Raw genomic sequence first — 17121 nt, 5'->3', positions numbered from 1 at the left:
GTCGTGTTGTATGGAAAGTCTCAAGCGATCGTCTTCTTTGGGTTGACATTGTCGCTTGAGTGCAGTGAGCAAAGAATCCCACACCCCAGTGATAAACACTTCTGCTTTCTCTAACGGCACTTCAGCCTTGAAATCTTTAAACTTCACCGTGTATTTGTAAGCCGTGGTTCTAAATTTTCTAGAGGAGCGCTTTTCCGTCTCTCGAATGGTATAGTACTTTTCAGGGTTGACTAAAGGTGGTGAACTTGGTTTAGAGGTTTCAAATTCTGGTTCACTCATGTCCTCTTCAAAATCACTGGCATGAATTTGTGCCAAGATTTCAGCCCTGGTACGAGGCGATAGATCACGTTTCTGCCTCTTACTTTCTTCTTCTTCTTCTTTCTTCTCCAATGAATAGGATCGTTTCATCTTGAGTGCAAAACGTCAAATGACTCAAGTTTAAACACCATAGACTAATTTATAGTCATGGCAGACCAGCGTATATAAAAGGGTGTGTGTCTTGTCCTTTTCACTATTCATTTCACTCTCAAGCCGAGTACAACGATGGAAGAGACTAACCAAATCGAACGTTTCGTCAGAGCTTTGCGAGGGGTCATTAGAAAATTCTCTTCAGACCAGCCCACGGACTACTCTCCTTCCTTTTGAGATAAAAGTCAGGATACTTGCTATATCTGTCAGAAGAAAGGGCATTGGTCTTCAGAATGTCCAGACCGTCAAAAAGGAAAAAAAAACAGGGGCTAAAAAAGACAAAAGTAAAGATACCTGTTATTATTGTAAAGAAAAAGGACATTGGTCTCCAAATTGCCCAAAAAAGAAACAAGAGGAATCAGAAGAAAAGAGGAATTCTTCAGAAGAAGAGAGGGATTCTTCAGAGGAAGAGAGGGATTCTTCAGAGGAAGAGAGGGATTCTTCTGAGGAAGAAAGAAGACAGGTGAAGAAAAAGAAACAGGAGAAGAAAAGAAGAAGGGAAGAAAGCGAGGAGGAAGAAGAAGAGGAAAAGAGTGTGACGGTGAAGAAATTCAAAAAACAGAGAGACTAAACAAGGAGAAAGAAGAAGTCAATGAACTTTTAATTAAAGTGTTCTGTTGTGAATTGTGAATTGGATTGTAAAAAAATGGAGAAAAGAATAAATTAATGATACAAGGTAAGTGTCTTTGAGTTTTGATTTTAAAATAAGAAGCTACACTCACGCACTCATACACAGACACGTACTATAAGGGTAAAATGAGTGGGTTTTTTGAGTTATTGGCAAATTGAAATTGTATTTCTTTTCGAGAAATGTGGGTGGCCCTGAAAAGGGCCTTTTTATTTTGGTGTAGGGGTGAGTTTAACCAATCAACTTTAACTGCCTTAAGCCTTTGCCACGGCCAAGGCCTACTTCTGGACTGCGTAATGTTGATGATGATTGGGTTGAAATCACTAAGGGTGGTACGGTAGGCTTAGTCACAGGGTTAACGTGTTTAGCTCGGGAAGGTCGTATTCTCTTCGGTCGTAATAAAGAAGTCTGATACATTTGTTTCAGACTTCTTAACTCCGCTAAAATGTCCAACAGTACCGTGACCGTTTGATTTTCACACCCTTGTTTCTTTGCTGCTACTTCTTCTTGCTGTTGTAGCTGTTGTTTTTTTCTTACCTCTTCTTCTTGCTGCTGTTGCTGTAGGAGAAAAGCTTGTTCCGCTTCCTTTTGTCGTTGTATAAATTTCTCCAGTTCTTCTTTCTGTCTCTGTCTAAAATTCTCCACTTGCGGTAATGAAGAAGGTAACGAAGGTTCCGGAACAAATTCTTGCGAGGAGAGAAAATCCACAAAATCCCAATTCACCTCTTCTGAAAGTAAGTCCGGATTCCCTTGGGCAGTCTCCCCTGCTGGTGCACCCCAATGGATCGTTTTCTGAGTTTCCGTCATGTTGAATCACTGTCGCATAGATTGACTGCACACAAGCGCTAACGAATCTATATAGACCACGTGACGTCACAGACTGTTCTCTTCGGATTGGATGCGAGCTGACTGAATTCTGTAACGCGTGTTTCGATTGGTGAATGAACTCAATCCGTTTCAATCCTACCTCTACCTATAAATAAGCGCAGTTCACTGCATTGATTCACCTGTCCTCGTCGCTTCAAGATGTGGACCACAGTTGAGTCATCCACCCTTGTGTCTTCCATGATGTTTAGGACGGACATGCTCATATATGTCCGATCCAAGTGGAGCGTTGTCCACAGGACAAGCACCAGTCTGTGGATACGTAGGATCTACGTTAAAAGACAAGGATGCCTGAAAAGAGTGCTGATTTACGGGCCAACAGTGAGACGCAGCCTAAGAACAAGAAGAAGACCAATGCGGTGCCATTTATGTTAATGAATACATTAACATAAACCCAAAGGCCCTTTTCAGGGCCAGCCATATTTCTCGAAAAGAGAATGACTTTTCAATTGCCTACCCTTTTTTTAAAATTTTTTTTAAAAAAAAGAATCCCATGTTAAATTCCCTTTGTACGTAAAATGACCCACAATTTATTCCCATGTTAATTCCCCTTGTACGTAAAGTGGTATACGATTTTTCGCCATGTTAAATTTCCATTGTACGTAAAGTGGCCCAGGGGTCTCTGTAATGTTATTTTGCATTGTACGTAAGGTGGCCCTATTCACTACTTGCGGTGTACCTTCTCGAAGCTTCGACTTACTCCCCAACGCAATGGTGCGGTTTGCTCTGTTTACTTCTAAGCTGCGATCCGATAGTTGTAGAAAACTTGTGGCAGCTTGTGCGGCATGCAACCCACCTAAGAAAACGAACCAGGTTTGTTAGTTACAGTACCAGTCACACTGCCTGCACACTCTATCCCGCACGTTCTTTCTACGAAACAAATATCCCCTCAAAACGATATAATTTATTAGTGATTATAGGCATTATGCACACCACACACTGATGAAATGATTATATGTATTTATGAGTGAATTACATATTATAATTTATTAGGAGCAAAAGTATTTGTAAACAGTATTTTGCAATAATAACTTAAAACATGCAAGTTTAATTTTTTAAAAACATTTTTGTTAAACTTCTGATACTGTTTTACTATTAGTATTTTCATTTAATCTTTTCCTTCGCTACAGAATCTATCCACATCATTACTAATTACTGGATGAATGAATATCATATGTACTTCGTAAGAGAAGATCTGTGTATGTGTTATTTGCATTTTGGCTATTTTTCTAAACTAGAAGGTATGATACTAAAATAGAATTGTCTTCCCAATACATGGCATATTTGAAGTATTTTAAAACAGAATGGTTAAACAATATTTATTGCTACATTATGATGATTAGAGTTATAAAAGTTTCTGTGGCATTTATTCTTGACTTTTGTAAGCACTTCCATAAAAAGCTCTTTCTTCTGAGGCCTGCACACATTTAAACAGTATCTATAAATAAAGGTACATTTCATCCGAAAGGCAGACTGTTGCACCGAAAGCGTGTTAGGCAGTCCAGACATAGGTAAATGGCAGAATTAGAACAGTTTCTGTCATCAAAACGTGTCGAAAGACGCATACACAGCACCAAAAAGGGATTGCAGATGAACATTTTGATTGACATAAAATTGCCAATCCTGTTGGGAAAAGCCCATGTGAAGTAAAATAAAAAACTATAATAAACTGTCAAATGAAAAACTATAATAAACTGTCAAATGAAAAACTATAATAAGCTGTCAAATGAAAAACTATAATAAACTGTCAGATGAAGCTCATGAGCAACAGGCTAAGATCAGCCCGGAAACAGAATATCATATTCCAAGAAGAAAGTGAGAAAGTGTGTTTTGGAAGCTAAGAAGCTAAATGAACATGAAGACTGGGAAAACATAAAAACGGGAAAACCAAATGAATACATTAAAATTGATTTTAAAGATGAGGGTATAATTTGTGATGAAATCGGTCGAGATTTTGAGAATGCATCAACGAAACGACAATAGAAGGAAACAATTACTGAAAAAAGAAAAATGAAGTATACAATGCTAAAAGATCACGAAGACGTAAAGAATCTGAGGTATTCAAACTGGAATATGAAATACAAGCTGTTAGTAGAAAAATAGACACTACAACAGTGTCAAATAAATCACACACAAAAAATTGTAGAAGCTTCTGTAGGGATAATTCAGTTACAAACAACCATCAAATATGTAAAACGACAGATGCGTTATGCAAACACAAGGCTCCATAATGCTGATAAATAAAAAGAAGAAAAAAAGGAGCAAAACAATTGAAAATTCGGAGTGGTAAAATATAAACCTTAGGAAGATAGAAAATGTACTTAATAAAAAAAGACTTGCTTGGGAAGAGCAGCTTTACTTATTAAGGACTGGAAGTTTCTACGAAAATGTTGTTAAACTGAAACTTGTCTGTAATACATATAATAACGATGTTAGCACTACATTATTCTAATGTATTAAAATATAATGAGTGACCAAGGACCAACTAACATCCTTTAAACAAGAAACTTCTTATCTGGAATTTTTTTTTATCAACAGTTGAAAAATGGAAATTTGAGACTCTGACATTCGATATGAAATTGTCGATATAGGTATTTACCACTGTAAGCTCCATCTGACTGTGAATTTCGCAGATGACGTCAGGCCTAAAAATAGCATAGTCACTGGCATGTAAACGAGAGTTAAAAGTGCTGTGCATGTTTGATGATGATAGGTCCGGTGCCAATAAACTGGGGAAAGCAGTATGCAAAGCATTATTCACAGGTCACTGAAGTATTCTAAAGAACTAAAAAAAAAATAAAAGGAAAAAAAGGAAATAATAAAAAGAAGCAACCCTCAGTCAAAATAGATATCACAAACAAGGCTGAAGAAATGGAAATATTTTGGGAAACTGCGTTTGAAGTTGAATCCGATTTACGGATATTGGATTCGTGGAAACAGCAAGAGGCAAACATTACCAGCACCAGTTATTGCAGAAATGTTTTGAAAAGTCGAGGCTGATGTACAGCTGTTTTTACACGCAAAAATAAGATACAAACAAATAATGCAGAAACTAACTTCTAAAGTAGTAGCAGACAATATTACGCCAATTCTAAATATTGTGAAAGAGAACTGGAATTCAGCAGATCATAGAGGCATCAGGAGCATTAAGGAGCCAAAATCAATTTGTGCAACTGCATTGGCATCAAAACTTCAAACAACATTAAAAAATGTTTAGAAAAATTATCTACAACTCAAAAATACGTATTGTGAAGAATCAAAACGAAAATGTCCATTTTTTTGCCATATTGTGGACATCTTGTGGAAAAAAGTAAAACATAAGTGTTTAGAAAGTGGTAGTGAAATGCGGAACAATGGCGAAGTGAGTAAAATAAAAAGGACAAAAAAAACTAATAATCTATTAAAACAGAATCTGAAATAAATTATAGAGAAGATGACAATACTAATATAAAATTGCCATTCTCATTGCTCGTGGATTTAAAGAAAATTGACCTTAACATTGAATAAAGAATTATTAAAGGTAAACGAACACATAGATGTGTATTGTTTATTTAATTTTACTGAAAATTCATAATCAGCCATTTTAGGATATTTTGTAATCCATAATGAGTCTTTAAAGAGTGAAAGTCGCGTGCTTTATGGAGTTCAAAAGTCTAGGATGACCGCCTAACCAAAGGCGGTTAACATGGAAAATATATCGATTCTGTCTGCATTATCTATTATTTATAGAATAAAGTAAAACATCACATATTTTGCAACATCAAAATGAAATCTTAAAATTCACAGTCCTGACAAACAATACAACGGCCATTTGAAGTGCATCCTTTTTGGACTTTAAGAAGACGACAACACAAAGTAATTAAATGCAATTATCATAAATTGGTAAATATTTGTGTGAAAGCAGAATAAAAATCGGCTTGGCAAATTTAAGTTTTAATCAAGATTGAAAGTACTCTAAATATAACATCGAAAAGTGAAACATAATTTTCACTCGAACAATCTACTTGAAGAAAGGGCGGGGGGGGGGGGGAGTCTTCTTGCATGCATCAAACTATCTCTGGTTTCGGCACTGAAATAATTATATTGCAATTCAAATTATCACAGATATCAGACTATACAACAACGTTAGTTATTACAGTTTATTACTTCAGACTATGTAGGTTTTCAAAAGCTCTGTGTTAAATTAATGTATGATTCTCCATTTTATACAACTATTTATTTTCTATATTGCTTTTGAATGGTGATGTCTCTTGATGTAGTCAAACGGCTTGTTCATTCGTTTTATCTGCCATTTCTCTTGGTTCAAAGGCACTGTCTGTCACCTGTGTGGACTTACGATTGCACCATTTTCTGCTGATTAGCTGCCGCAATTTGAAAATGAGGAAACAGATTGAATGGATAAATGGAACTCCTATCAACAGAAGAACCACGACGAACCAAGATGTCTTTCCAGGCATGTCCCAGTCTAATGGCTCATAAATTGCTCCACCTCCTGACTTTTGGAAAATGACAGAGAAAATGGCGTAGATAAAGCAGAATAACATTGGTTGGTAAGCGTGCAAAAGGCGGATGGGTTTTGCTGTTATGCACATGTTTAAGACCACGAATACCATATTGATCACGTGTTTGTTGATACTGGCGTACTGAGTGCCTGAAATGAAATACCAATATAGGGTAATATTAAATGTAGTGTTCTAGCTCATTTGCTAAAGTGAATTAAAGAGATAGGGTTAATATAAATTCCGATTTGAGATCAAATTTTAGTGATTTCTAGTGACAAAATATAAAGGAATACATATTCTATATTAAAGAACACAGTTATAGATTCGTTACTAATTGGTGATATTATCATCAACGTCTGAAAGTTAATTATCTAATAGTGATTTAAAACTAATTCTATCGATCGATTTAAACATGTTATTTTATCAGAGACGAGTGTGTGACGCAGTATTTCTCTATTTCTCTCTGTCTCGCTCAACAGTTGTGCCATTCGTGTTTCTAATGAAATATCTATTTTAAATTACGTATCTCCAATCGAAAACCGTTTTGTGAAAAAGCTCGGCAAATATTTCCTTTTCTTTTTGTCTTTCTCTGACTTGAACAAACATTGTTTTGTGGACACTATTTTCCTTGTATATATTTCCAAGTCACTAAATACAATTAATGTCACAGGTGTCTACTTTAAGGAAACCATTATCATCGAAAATCACTCAAATTAAAATCTTTGTATATCTGACTGGGGGAGTTGGTAAAGATACACATGAACAGAATGGTGTTTACGGGTATCTCAGGTTGATGAGAAGAAAAAAAATCATTCTCAGATTAACATTACAAACATTCAACATTTCAAAGAGCTTAGATATCGCTCCCTGTTAATGAAGATGAAAACTTTACTGACAAAGGACAATCATTATTATCGACGTCATCGCACGTATTAACTAACCATCAGTGTTTATTCGTCATTGGAATATGAATATTTGCAAGGTATTTACCCTAACTTCATTTATCAATTAAATCCTGAAAAAGCGCAATTTGGCTGTGATTAAAAGCTTTATATAAAAACGTATCATGTCATTATCCCAATGTTTTGTGAAGCTATTTCTTCTTCAAATAATTTGCAAATATCGTGGGATACTTTTTGCACGGGACGGCGGACAACGTCAGAGTGAACAGAATCTGTTCACCTAACGGAACAGGACTGTAACCCTTATGCTCAAGTTATTAATAGTTTATACACAAATACATACATCTGAGTGGTACGTGGCAGACAGAAATATGCCTTCCTGGTATTGACATCCGTGTATAAATACAGTTCTGTATCTTTTCGGCCCTTACATTCTCCGAAATTAATGTATTGATTTGTACATACACGTTAATGGCATTTTTGTGTGAAAACGAATAAGAAACCACGCAAGCTCACAGCGAGATGTAATGTTAAAATCGAGCATTTAATTTTCAAGCTCGTGACATTAAGAGATGAATAAAGATTTTTGTCTCTGTCAGAAAAACAAAAACATAAAAGACAAGAAACATTTAAAGCCTTTCTCCATATCATAGCTAGATTATCAAGAAGGTTAAGTACCATTTCGGAACTAACGTAGGTGTATATATATATATTGTTGTTGTCGTGGTGTTTTACGCCATTTTTCAGCACACGATAGGCTATACATGGCGGATATATAATATGATCGCATAAATAGTTATGTATATTTGATTTAATTTAATTGTTTGTTTGACAGTTTTAATATTGTTTAATTATTCCATTAAATCCTCTTGTATTGTAACTTTATTTACTGGATTTGACATTTTCAAGACATTCTGTTTAACCTGACTGTTTTTAGCAAACACCCAATACTAGAAGATTTGTATCTAACGCTGACCTAGTTCCTGACCTTGATTCAGATATAGTAACAGTGGAAGTAAACAACGTTTTTCATTTTTTTTTTAAATTGTACAGAACAAAACTCATTGGTTTTAGTCAAGGACTTGATGTTGGACATGTTAAAAGCTTCCATCTTGTTCTAGAAACGGGATCATGTGACCCTCATACGGGAATCTGTTTGCGTCTTAAATTAGTATATCACTGTTTCCTATGAGAATTTAGGCAGTTGGGCTTTAAACTATTGACACTTAAAGATGTTTTGTTGTGACCAGTTTGAGTTAATTTTTTAATTTTTTTTCTTCAAATTATTTGGATTCTAAGAGATTATTTTTCCCTGGAAAATACTTGTACTCTAAATTAATTCTTGGGCTAGAACATTTATCGAATTTTACACAGAATTCAAAAATATTATTTTCTGTGATTCAACAAAGAACTGTTGACACATGAGGACAACGCTGACCACAGCATACGTCATCGCCTTCTATTTTGGATTTCATCTCCATTCGAACTCAGTTTCATTAGGATATTTTATTACTAGGACTTTTGTTCTTAATTCTTGCTTTATTCTTGGATTATTTTTTGGATTTGATTAGTAAAACTGTAAGTTCGTTTCTGTATTTTAGGGAAATAAATTGTTAAATTTTACAAAGCTTGTTGACTTTCATATATATATATATATATATATATATATATATATATATATATATATATATATATATATATATATATATATATATAACAATGGACTTAAGTCGTTAATTAAGTACTGGTAAGAAAGTAAATATCGGAGTGTCTGTTTGACTAACGAACCAAATTAATTGTCAACATGCTAACTAACCAGGTAAGCATCTCATTCACATACTGACGAAAAATGGAAGTCAGTTATAGCGTATTAGCGCAATGTTTACGGTGCATAAAGATGAACTCACTAGGTGGCAGTAGTGTCCAGAACAAAATGGTGACGAATATCGCTGCAGTATTGGTTATATTGTATAGAACCCACTCTGTCCGTGTATACCAAGTCATGTCTTTGCATTCATCTGGAGACAAAGGAAACAGTGTTTGTTATCAGTCTGATACATATTAATGGTTAGATTGATCGAATAGAACCCATTAATCTCCCCTAACACCTACTTCCCATCCCCGCGTCCCACTCAGTACCGCCAGTCTCGTAATCCAATGGTTCCAGGTTTCCAAACCTGCCCAGCCCAGCCCATATTGGTTGCCAGAGTGTATACTTGGGAAAGGCACTTCGCTCCCATTTCCGCGTAATGATAATGCAAAATATGTATTTAAAGTGTTATCGAAACCCATAAAGCCCTTACGCATGTTGGCATTAGGGGACTTTACGTTTAGAATTTTACTGTACTCGTGTAAGCTGGGATCATGAATAGTCTTGGTACAAATGATTCCGTTAGTCCTCCTCGGCTCTCAGTAATGTTTGAACTCTGTCACTAAATGGCTTGAGTAATCTCTGTAAATTATTTGTTGATTAAAATAAGCTGTATCTATTCGTGTTCATGACCTTAATCTCTTTCTAAACGACAAAATGAACACTCTCTCCTTAGACTACCAAGGTCCAAAAAGAATTTATTGTAAATTCATGGTTGGCATTCTATTAATAACATGTATAAATTGAAAGCCATCTCGTTCATCACAGACTGTTTTACTGACCTTGTTGTCAATTGAGAATTCTTCGAGTTCTATAAACTATGGACTCAAAAAGCTTTGTTAAGAGCAAGTGGGAAACAAGTAGAATTGAATAGGGCAACATGTTTATTTTACCCTGTACCTTTTATGATATCCTTTCTTTTGCAGGCAATGTAGACAGTGCAGGACAAATCCCAGCCAGATGTGACAGGTATTAATATACAATCCCAGTTGCTGAGGTAGACGAGCCATTTCGCACCCTGATGGGAATTGTATACTGTAAAATCGATCACCATCAGCACCAGAAAGTAGAGTGTCCAAGGCAGCAACCAAATCGTTTGAGCTAGGTAAGTTCCGCACTGGAAGAAATAAATATCAAGTCTGGACGTCACCAGTTGCTTTGAAGTTATAATATTCTTAAATGCTGCCAAAATCTTACGGAACGTTGCTCCATGTCGCCGTTCTTAATGTCGCCAATTTCGTTAGTAAATGCCGTCTCGCTTAAATTTTGTTAAAATAGTTTTTAAATATCGCTCTACTTGAAACATTTTGTTTCCCATTTGGCGATGCGGGGAAATAGTATTGTCTCTTTTCAAGCCTTTACTTATTATTATTATTATTATTATTATTATTATTATTATTATTATTATTATTATTGTTATCTATAGTAGAAGTAGTATTGATGGTGGTGGTAGTGGTGTAAATATTACTACTGCAGCTGCTGATATTTTACAAAACCCAGAGATAAAATAAAGAAATCAAAGAGACAGAAAGATAAGAATGAGAAAGTGTGTTTAAAACATTCGTATTTATCTATTTACTACTCAGTTGTCTATATCTATCTGATAAAAAGTTTCATTTTTAAAAGTCGACTTCTCTTTAACAAGGTCTCCTTCGGACTTTATTTACTTTGTGACTGATTAGGTCAAATTTACACATCGATAAATACCCATCATGTCTTCAACATAAGAGAAAAACATCTAGCAAAGGACGGCAACACTTAATAAGTCTTTTGGTGATATTGAACACGGCGTCATTTAATAAAGCAACACAACCAGATTTAGACAACACATACATACTTAACAAAAGCAGTTATTAATTTGCTGAGTGCTACAAAGTCAAACTCAAGCTTCACAGTTTTATGATCTCCAATCAAATAATATTGTCGGGGGTTGACTTCTTGGACCCATCACTTGACGAAAAGGAGGATGAAACATGATCCACGTCAATGATGAAACGATCAGAAACTCCAAAAACTAACAAATCGGTACATGGTGTATTATTTCAACCCGAACTCTCCGTTATCATCAACCATTTTGTTGGTTAACTTTTCAGATTTGGAGTCATGTTAATTGCAAGCAAAACCTCGTTACAAGTAATGAAAGGTGTGCAAACTGTAATAGTTTGACTATATCATATCTACCTAGTATTCTGGAAAGAAAATCCGTTGCACCAAGTACGGTATTATTCATTTATACAATATAAGGTGTTATTCGCTTACAAGACGAGTCCAACTGCAAACTGCACAGACCCAGACATGCCGTCACATAATACGCCTCAGACCTGGGTCTATGCAGTCTGTTATGGGTGATCAGTAGAACAAAGAACATAGATCCTCATATGCAGGCGTATTATGCTACGGCCGATCAGGATATTTTGTTGTTTGCAGTTTGCCTTAACTATAAGCGAGTGAAGACGGTATCCAATTCGCGAAAAACGTCTGCAGCAATGCAAATTTTGCAATATACTGAACGGAGAACATGTAGGGTTCCTTTCAGGAACAAAAATACCACTTTGGTTTATAATAAAGCACGTAGACAACTCCCTTGATTTTAATACAATACTTTTGTTTCTTTTGTCATGTAGCTTCAATAGAGCTGGCATTTTTGGGAAGATTGCTTTCTCATTAATCTGCTTGAGATTGATATCTTTAAATGATTTCCTTGAACTGCTCTAAACGCCATCTTAATGAAACAATCATATTCAGAATCTTTTATTGACTGACCATGAATTATGGTAACTTTACATCCATAGTGAAGACGTTTCTTTGATCTCAGAGTCATCTCAAATTGACTTTGATTTTGAAGTGGATCTCGGTTCAATAACATTTGCGATACACTCACTCAAAATTGAGTCACACGTGACCTTTATTTACCGTTTACCGACACTTTATCTGAAGTAACGTCATCAATATTTATCGTATATCATTATTCCTGGAGTATGAATCATCAGAGTGATAATGTAGCATACTTGACCTTGTAAAACTTGACAAAGCATGGCTGGAGGTAGATGACAATTCTGATATGTGAAAAGGGATAAGACCTATACATCTAGTTACGTGTTTGCTGGCTTTCTATGCAGAAAACGTAAAATATAGAAAAGGTTATCGTACTTGTTTTAATTGTCGTTTATATTTGCACAGCCGGTCAGTTATTGTAAACACATTTGATATTAACGAAAATGATGTACATATCAATTTCACGCTTCATTGTTGAGAAAAGTTAAAATTACCACAGGTCGTCAATTAACGGATATCTGTACCCACTAATCAATTTCTGTAAGGAAACATATCAAGTAACAAAATCTGCAAGCTTGAGCAATATTTCAAAATACTACTTTTCACTCTTTGTTTATATTTCATTAGTAATGGAGAAGCGCCATTGCTGCATGATCAAGGAGGCAAAAATGTGACAAGAAACTATTTCTCAAAAATTATAATTATTAATAATTGTGAGGGAGATTTACGAATTTCCTGAAGACAGTGGCCATTTTGCTACTCATTTCTTATGCTGCGAGGCAGATATGATGAATTTCTACTCGTTCATTAATCATAAATGACATGAAAATAACGATACAAAGCATTATTAATCCCTGTTTTCTAAATGGTACACAATTTCATCGGAATCCTTTCTTTTTTCCATTCCCCTCTCGTCTGTAAATTATAAAATAAGCACAAATCTGGAGTGAAAGAGAAAAACATATTACGCTGGACGAAACATTAAAACGGAACTTGTACTAAGTAGCATACAGTAATCTGGTTCATCGTAATGTCATTGATATTATGATCCGAACAACCTCGAATCTCTAGTTCAACAATAAGTATGTTTCAGGAGTTAACAATGCACTGTGCAACAATGTAACCAGCAATCAGCACCAAATTTACGAAAAACAGTATTTATTTTTGCCACCAAAATTAAAACGCATCACAATGTACATTATCGATATTTACTGCGGACTCGAGGTTGTTCAGATCTTACCTTTCGGTCAATGGTGAAATCCACACTATCCCAATACAATGGGGAATGCCAGATAGTAATTGTCCAGACGTCTAAATCGGCGAACAATTATTGCATTTTCTCCAATATGTCACAAATTGAACGAAGTCTATTCTTGATTATGACTGGCTTAAGTTGGAAATTAGAAGATGCATTTAGGATAAGCTAGCAGGGTTGGAACTACCGAGGGGTGCGGACTGGTGTCTTCCCTTGTGTTATATTGTTACAGGTTAGAACCCACATCCCTTGATTCATGGACGGATACACCAAATTTTCGTTGTAACGAATCCCTGTGCGCCAGTACGTGAATGTCTGACAGTACAAGTTCAGTGTACAAGTAGGCAACCGTATTCGCAGTGCATTACTTTCTTCATAAACATCCATATTTCATGTTTTAATCATTAATGTGTCTTATATTGATTCATTAAATGTGAATAAAAATAAAACTGAAAAAGAAAACAACCAGCTTATCAATTTACAAATATGATTGTGAGCAACAAGAAAAATCGTAGAACTACGTTTTGTAGCGGACACACTCGCAGGGATATGAGGAGTTCATTCACTCGGTCAATACACAGTTGCCTGGAGCATATCATAACTCCATTCAAAGTGCAAATATGTGTATTTGTATGTGATATAAATAAAATATATGTATTGTATGTACGCTGTATAAATAAAAAATGTATACATCTCGTGGTAGATCATTTATACAGCGTACGTACATAAATACATACATACAGACAGACAGACAGACATATAGATAGATAGATGGATAGATAGATAGATAGATCGATTACTGCTTGGAGCGAACTTTAACTCTGTAACTTGTTACATTATATTAGTGTAATTGTAAATAAATTTCCTTCGTATGATACTATATCGTAACATAATTTGGGGTCCAGGAATAGGCTCATTCCTCTCTGACAGGTATATAGGTTTCAATGTATACATCAACAGCATGTCATACACCAACGTAATCTGACAGGTTAGAGAGTTAGAACTCATTAGAAGCAGAAATAGGACCCTATAAGAACGTAGAGTAAGGCGATACTTCAAGAAAAAAATCTATTTAATGGATTAGAAATTAAAGATTATTAAAAAAATAGTACAATAAGTACATCAGATACAGTAATATGATATATTTAACGTACCACTCGAACACTATTTTGTGCAATTTGATCACAGCATAGTTTCGTAATAATCAAATTGAAAGGAACTGCATTTAAGATCAATTTACATTAACAGTCCAAATAAGCGGCACATTAGCAAAATTCACGAGAGATATACAAACGACAATGAACTGTTAATCATCTAGCCAAGTTGATAAAGCTTATTCACACGCTGTTTACTGTATTGATAATAAAATTCCTACAACAGTATGCATGTCGTTTGCAGCATTGATAATAAAACCCCTACAGTCAATGAAAACTTTATTGAATCAAAATGATCGAGCAACTCGAATGGCATACGATATTGTATGCACAATAATACAATTAAACAAAGGAATCTTCGTCATATGTTATCTGTATTTACATATATAACTCACGTTTAATAACTTTGCATTCACATTTTTATCTTGTTCATCTGCTAAATCCTTATTACAATTATTACATGTGAGCCAGAAGTTTGGTTCCCGTGTTCTCTCAGCACTGATTCATACCCATATAGTTTGAGAGAAGAGTTACTACCCACGACATTTCCATCTCAGCTTGGCTAAATCAAGCGGGTCACGTACCCATCAAATTTCGTCTCATTGGTCTTTGATACGATAATTTCAAGTCATCATGGCCTTGTCGACTACTTTATAGACCTGCCGGTAATTTTTATTGCAATATTAAGTAAATTTTGATTGAAATGGTGTGTGTGCGTGTGTGTGTGTGTGTGTGTGTGTGTATATATATATATATATATATATATATATATATATATATATATATATGTGTGTGTGTGTGTGTGTGTGTGTGTGTGTGTGTGTGATTTAGGATTTTTAACGTAGCTTTATCAGTTTTTCAGTCAAATCACTATGATGTCTGCAGTGAGGCAGCTGACAGTGATGTTTATTACTGGAGCGTCATGCCGCAGACTTGTTACATCATATCCCACCCAGTCATATTCTCCTGACACCAGGCCGACCAGTACAAACACTAACATCAACTGCTTGAAGCACTGTATATTCTTTCGTATGACTCGGATGGGATTCGAGCTCGCGACCTCCCGCATCTGAGGTGGACGCTCTAACCACTTATGATACCGGACCTCAAAAACTGCTATGTATGTATGTATGTATGTATGTATGTATGTATATGTGTGTGTGTGTGTGTGTGTGTGTGTGTGTGTATGCATGCATGCATGCATGCATGTATGTATATATGTATGTATGTATGCATGTATGTATGCATGTATGTATGTATGTTTGTCTGTTCGAGTGTATGTGCGTGCGTGCTTGATGAATGTATGCATGCAGCAGGTACGTAGGTATATATGTAAGTAATTATTTAAGTATGAATGTAAGTTGGTGCCAAGGTACTAATGCTTGCTTATATCTATGTTTGTATGCCTAAGTGTGGGTATGAATGCACGTACGTAGGCCGCACGTACGAATTACAGCATATGTTTATAAATGTACTATGATAACATTAAAAGTTTTCCTACCTGCAATTTTGAAAAAAGACCGGGTCTGTCATGACACAATCCAAAATTTTTCAGGCGGAATTCTTCCCTTAAGTCCTTTTTCCAGTTCATGTGTGTAGCTTCTGTCCCAATTACAGTAGAGTAGAACCATACCTTTCTGATTTGATAAGCTAAAGAAAGAGTTATTTTTAGGGTTTCTTTACCAATGATATATGTCATAATGTTCTCTTTGTGAAAATCCCGCTATCATTATATTTTAAGAGCTCCTTGCGTGATCAAATAGACTTATGTCAGGAAGTAAAGGACACCAATTGAATGAACATTTGAATAGCTTTAGCTTCCATACTTCTTTAAGTTTGAACCACTTTATGCATTTACATACATATATATATATATATATATATATATATATATATATATATATATATATATATATATATATATATATATATATATATATATATATATATATATATGTATATATAGATAGATAGATAGATAGATAGATAGATAGATAGATAGATAGATATACATACATACTTTCACAGTTACTGTAGCATTGTAGCTATGCACGATAATTTTGATAATTTTTAATTTGTTCTTACTTGACCTTCTATTTTAATTAATATTAATATTAGCTAATTAAATAAAAGAGACTATTATGATTTAAACACAAACGTTTGTTGAAATGAAGAAAGTGAAGAACTACAAATGGTGCATTTGCGGGCGTTAGAACATGGGCGAGTGCATCGAAACGGGGGTTGGGGTAGTTTACTCGAAATGACGAACAAGAAGAGGTAATTCAAGCATTTTTTTTTGATTCAGTTAATCTAAGTCATTATTATGTTTTTTTGCACTTGCTATTGACTATGAACTTGTTTTCATCCCTCACACAGAGTCTCTTGGAAGAGAGAGAGAGAGAGAGAGAGAGAGAGAGAGAGAGAGAGAGAGAACATGATCAACTTATAACTGCTTATAACCACCAATTCAACAGACCTAGGGATTATATACGGGTGTATCACAGGAGTCACGGCGAAAGAATCCGCAATGGCGAAGCCGTCTGGAAAGAAGAGGCGAACGCCGTCAAAGATGTTGATAACAGAGAAGAATGAAGCAGCACGTTCTAAGCGAACAGGCTGCTGATCGCGATGACAATTACCACGAGAATTCCAGGCAGCATGTCAATGGCATTGTCAGCGATC

At 35.2% G+C, this 17121-nt stretch overlaps 1 protein-coding gene across 2 annotated transcripts; it reads right to left on the bottom strand.

The window, feature by feature from the left end:
* Nucleotides 1-5514: 5514 nt before the first annotated feature.
* LOC149787507 (protein rolling stone-like) lies at nt 5515-16101 on the bottom strand. 2 transcript variants are annotated; one of them, XM_089975604.1, is made up of 4 exons: nt 15941-16101; nt 10156-10372; nt 9293-9403; nt 5515-6632 (listed from the first exon to the last, which is right to left on the bottom strand). In XM_089975604.1, exons 1-4 carry the CDS (start codon nt 16028-16030, stop codon nt 6241-6243), a joined length of 810 nt encoding a protein of 269 aa, XP_089831730.1. In that variant the 5' UTR covers nt 16031-16101; the 3' UTR covers nt 5515-6240. The 2 variants fall into 2 exon arrangements, with proteins under 2 accessions (XP_089831730.1, XP_089831731.1); XM_089975605.1 differs by lacking the exon at nt 9293-9403.
* Between the last annotated feature and the right edge of the window lie 1020 nt (nt 16102-17121).

Source organism: Sinohyriopsis cumingii, chromosome 11 (genome assembly GCF_028554795.1).
Source record: "Sinohyriopsis cumingii isolate HCF-2022 chromosome 11, ASM2855479v2, whole genome shotgun sequence".
NCBI lineage: Eukaryota > Metazoa > Mollusca > Bivalvia > Unionida > Unionidae > Sinohyriopsis > Sinohyriopsis cumingii.
The sequence above is the reverse complement of the archived record's forward strand: the minus strand, read 5'-3'. Positions and strand labels throughout refer to the sequence as shown.

Excerpts from the sequence above, each read along its gene's own strand:
- LOC149787507 (XM_089975604.1), bottom strand. The coding sequence starts at position 16,030 with ATGAACTGGAAAAAGGACTTAAGGGAAGAATTCCGCCTGAAAAATTTT. Across the intron at positions 10,373-15,940 it reads GTCTTTTTTCAAAATTGCAG|TGCGGAACTTACCTAGCTCA; the intron begins GTAGGAAAACTT and ends TATTTCTTCCAG. Across the intron at positions 6,633-9,292 it reads CTGGACACTACTGCCACCTA|GCACTCAGTACGCCAGTATC; the intron begins GTGAGTTCATCT and ends ATTTCATTTCAG.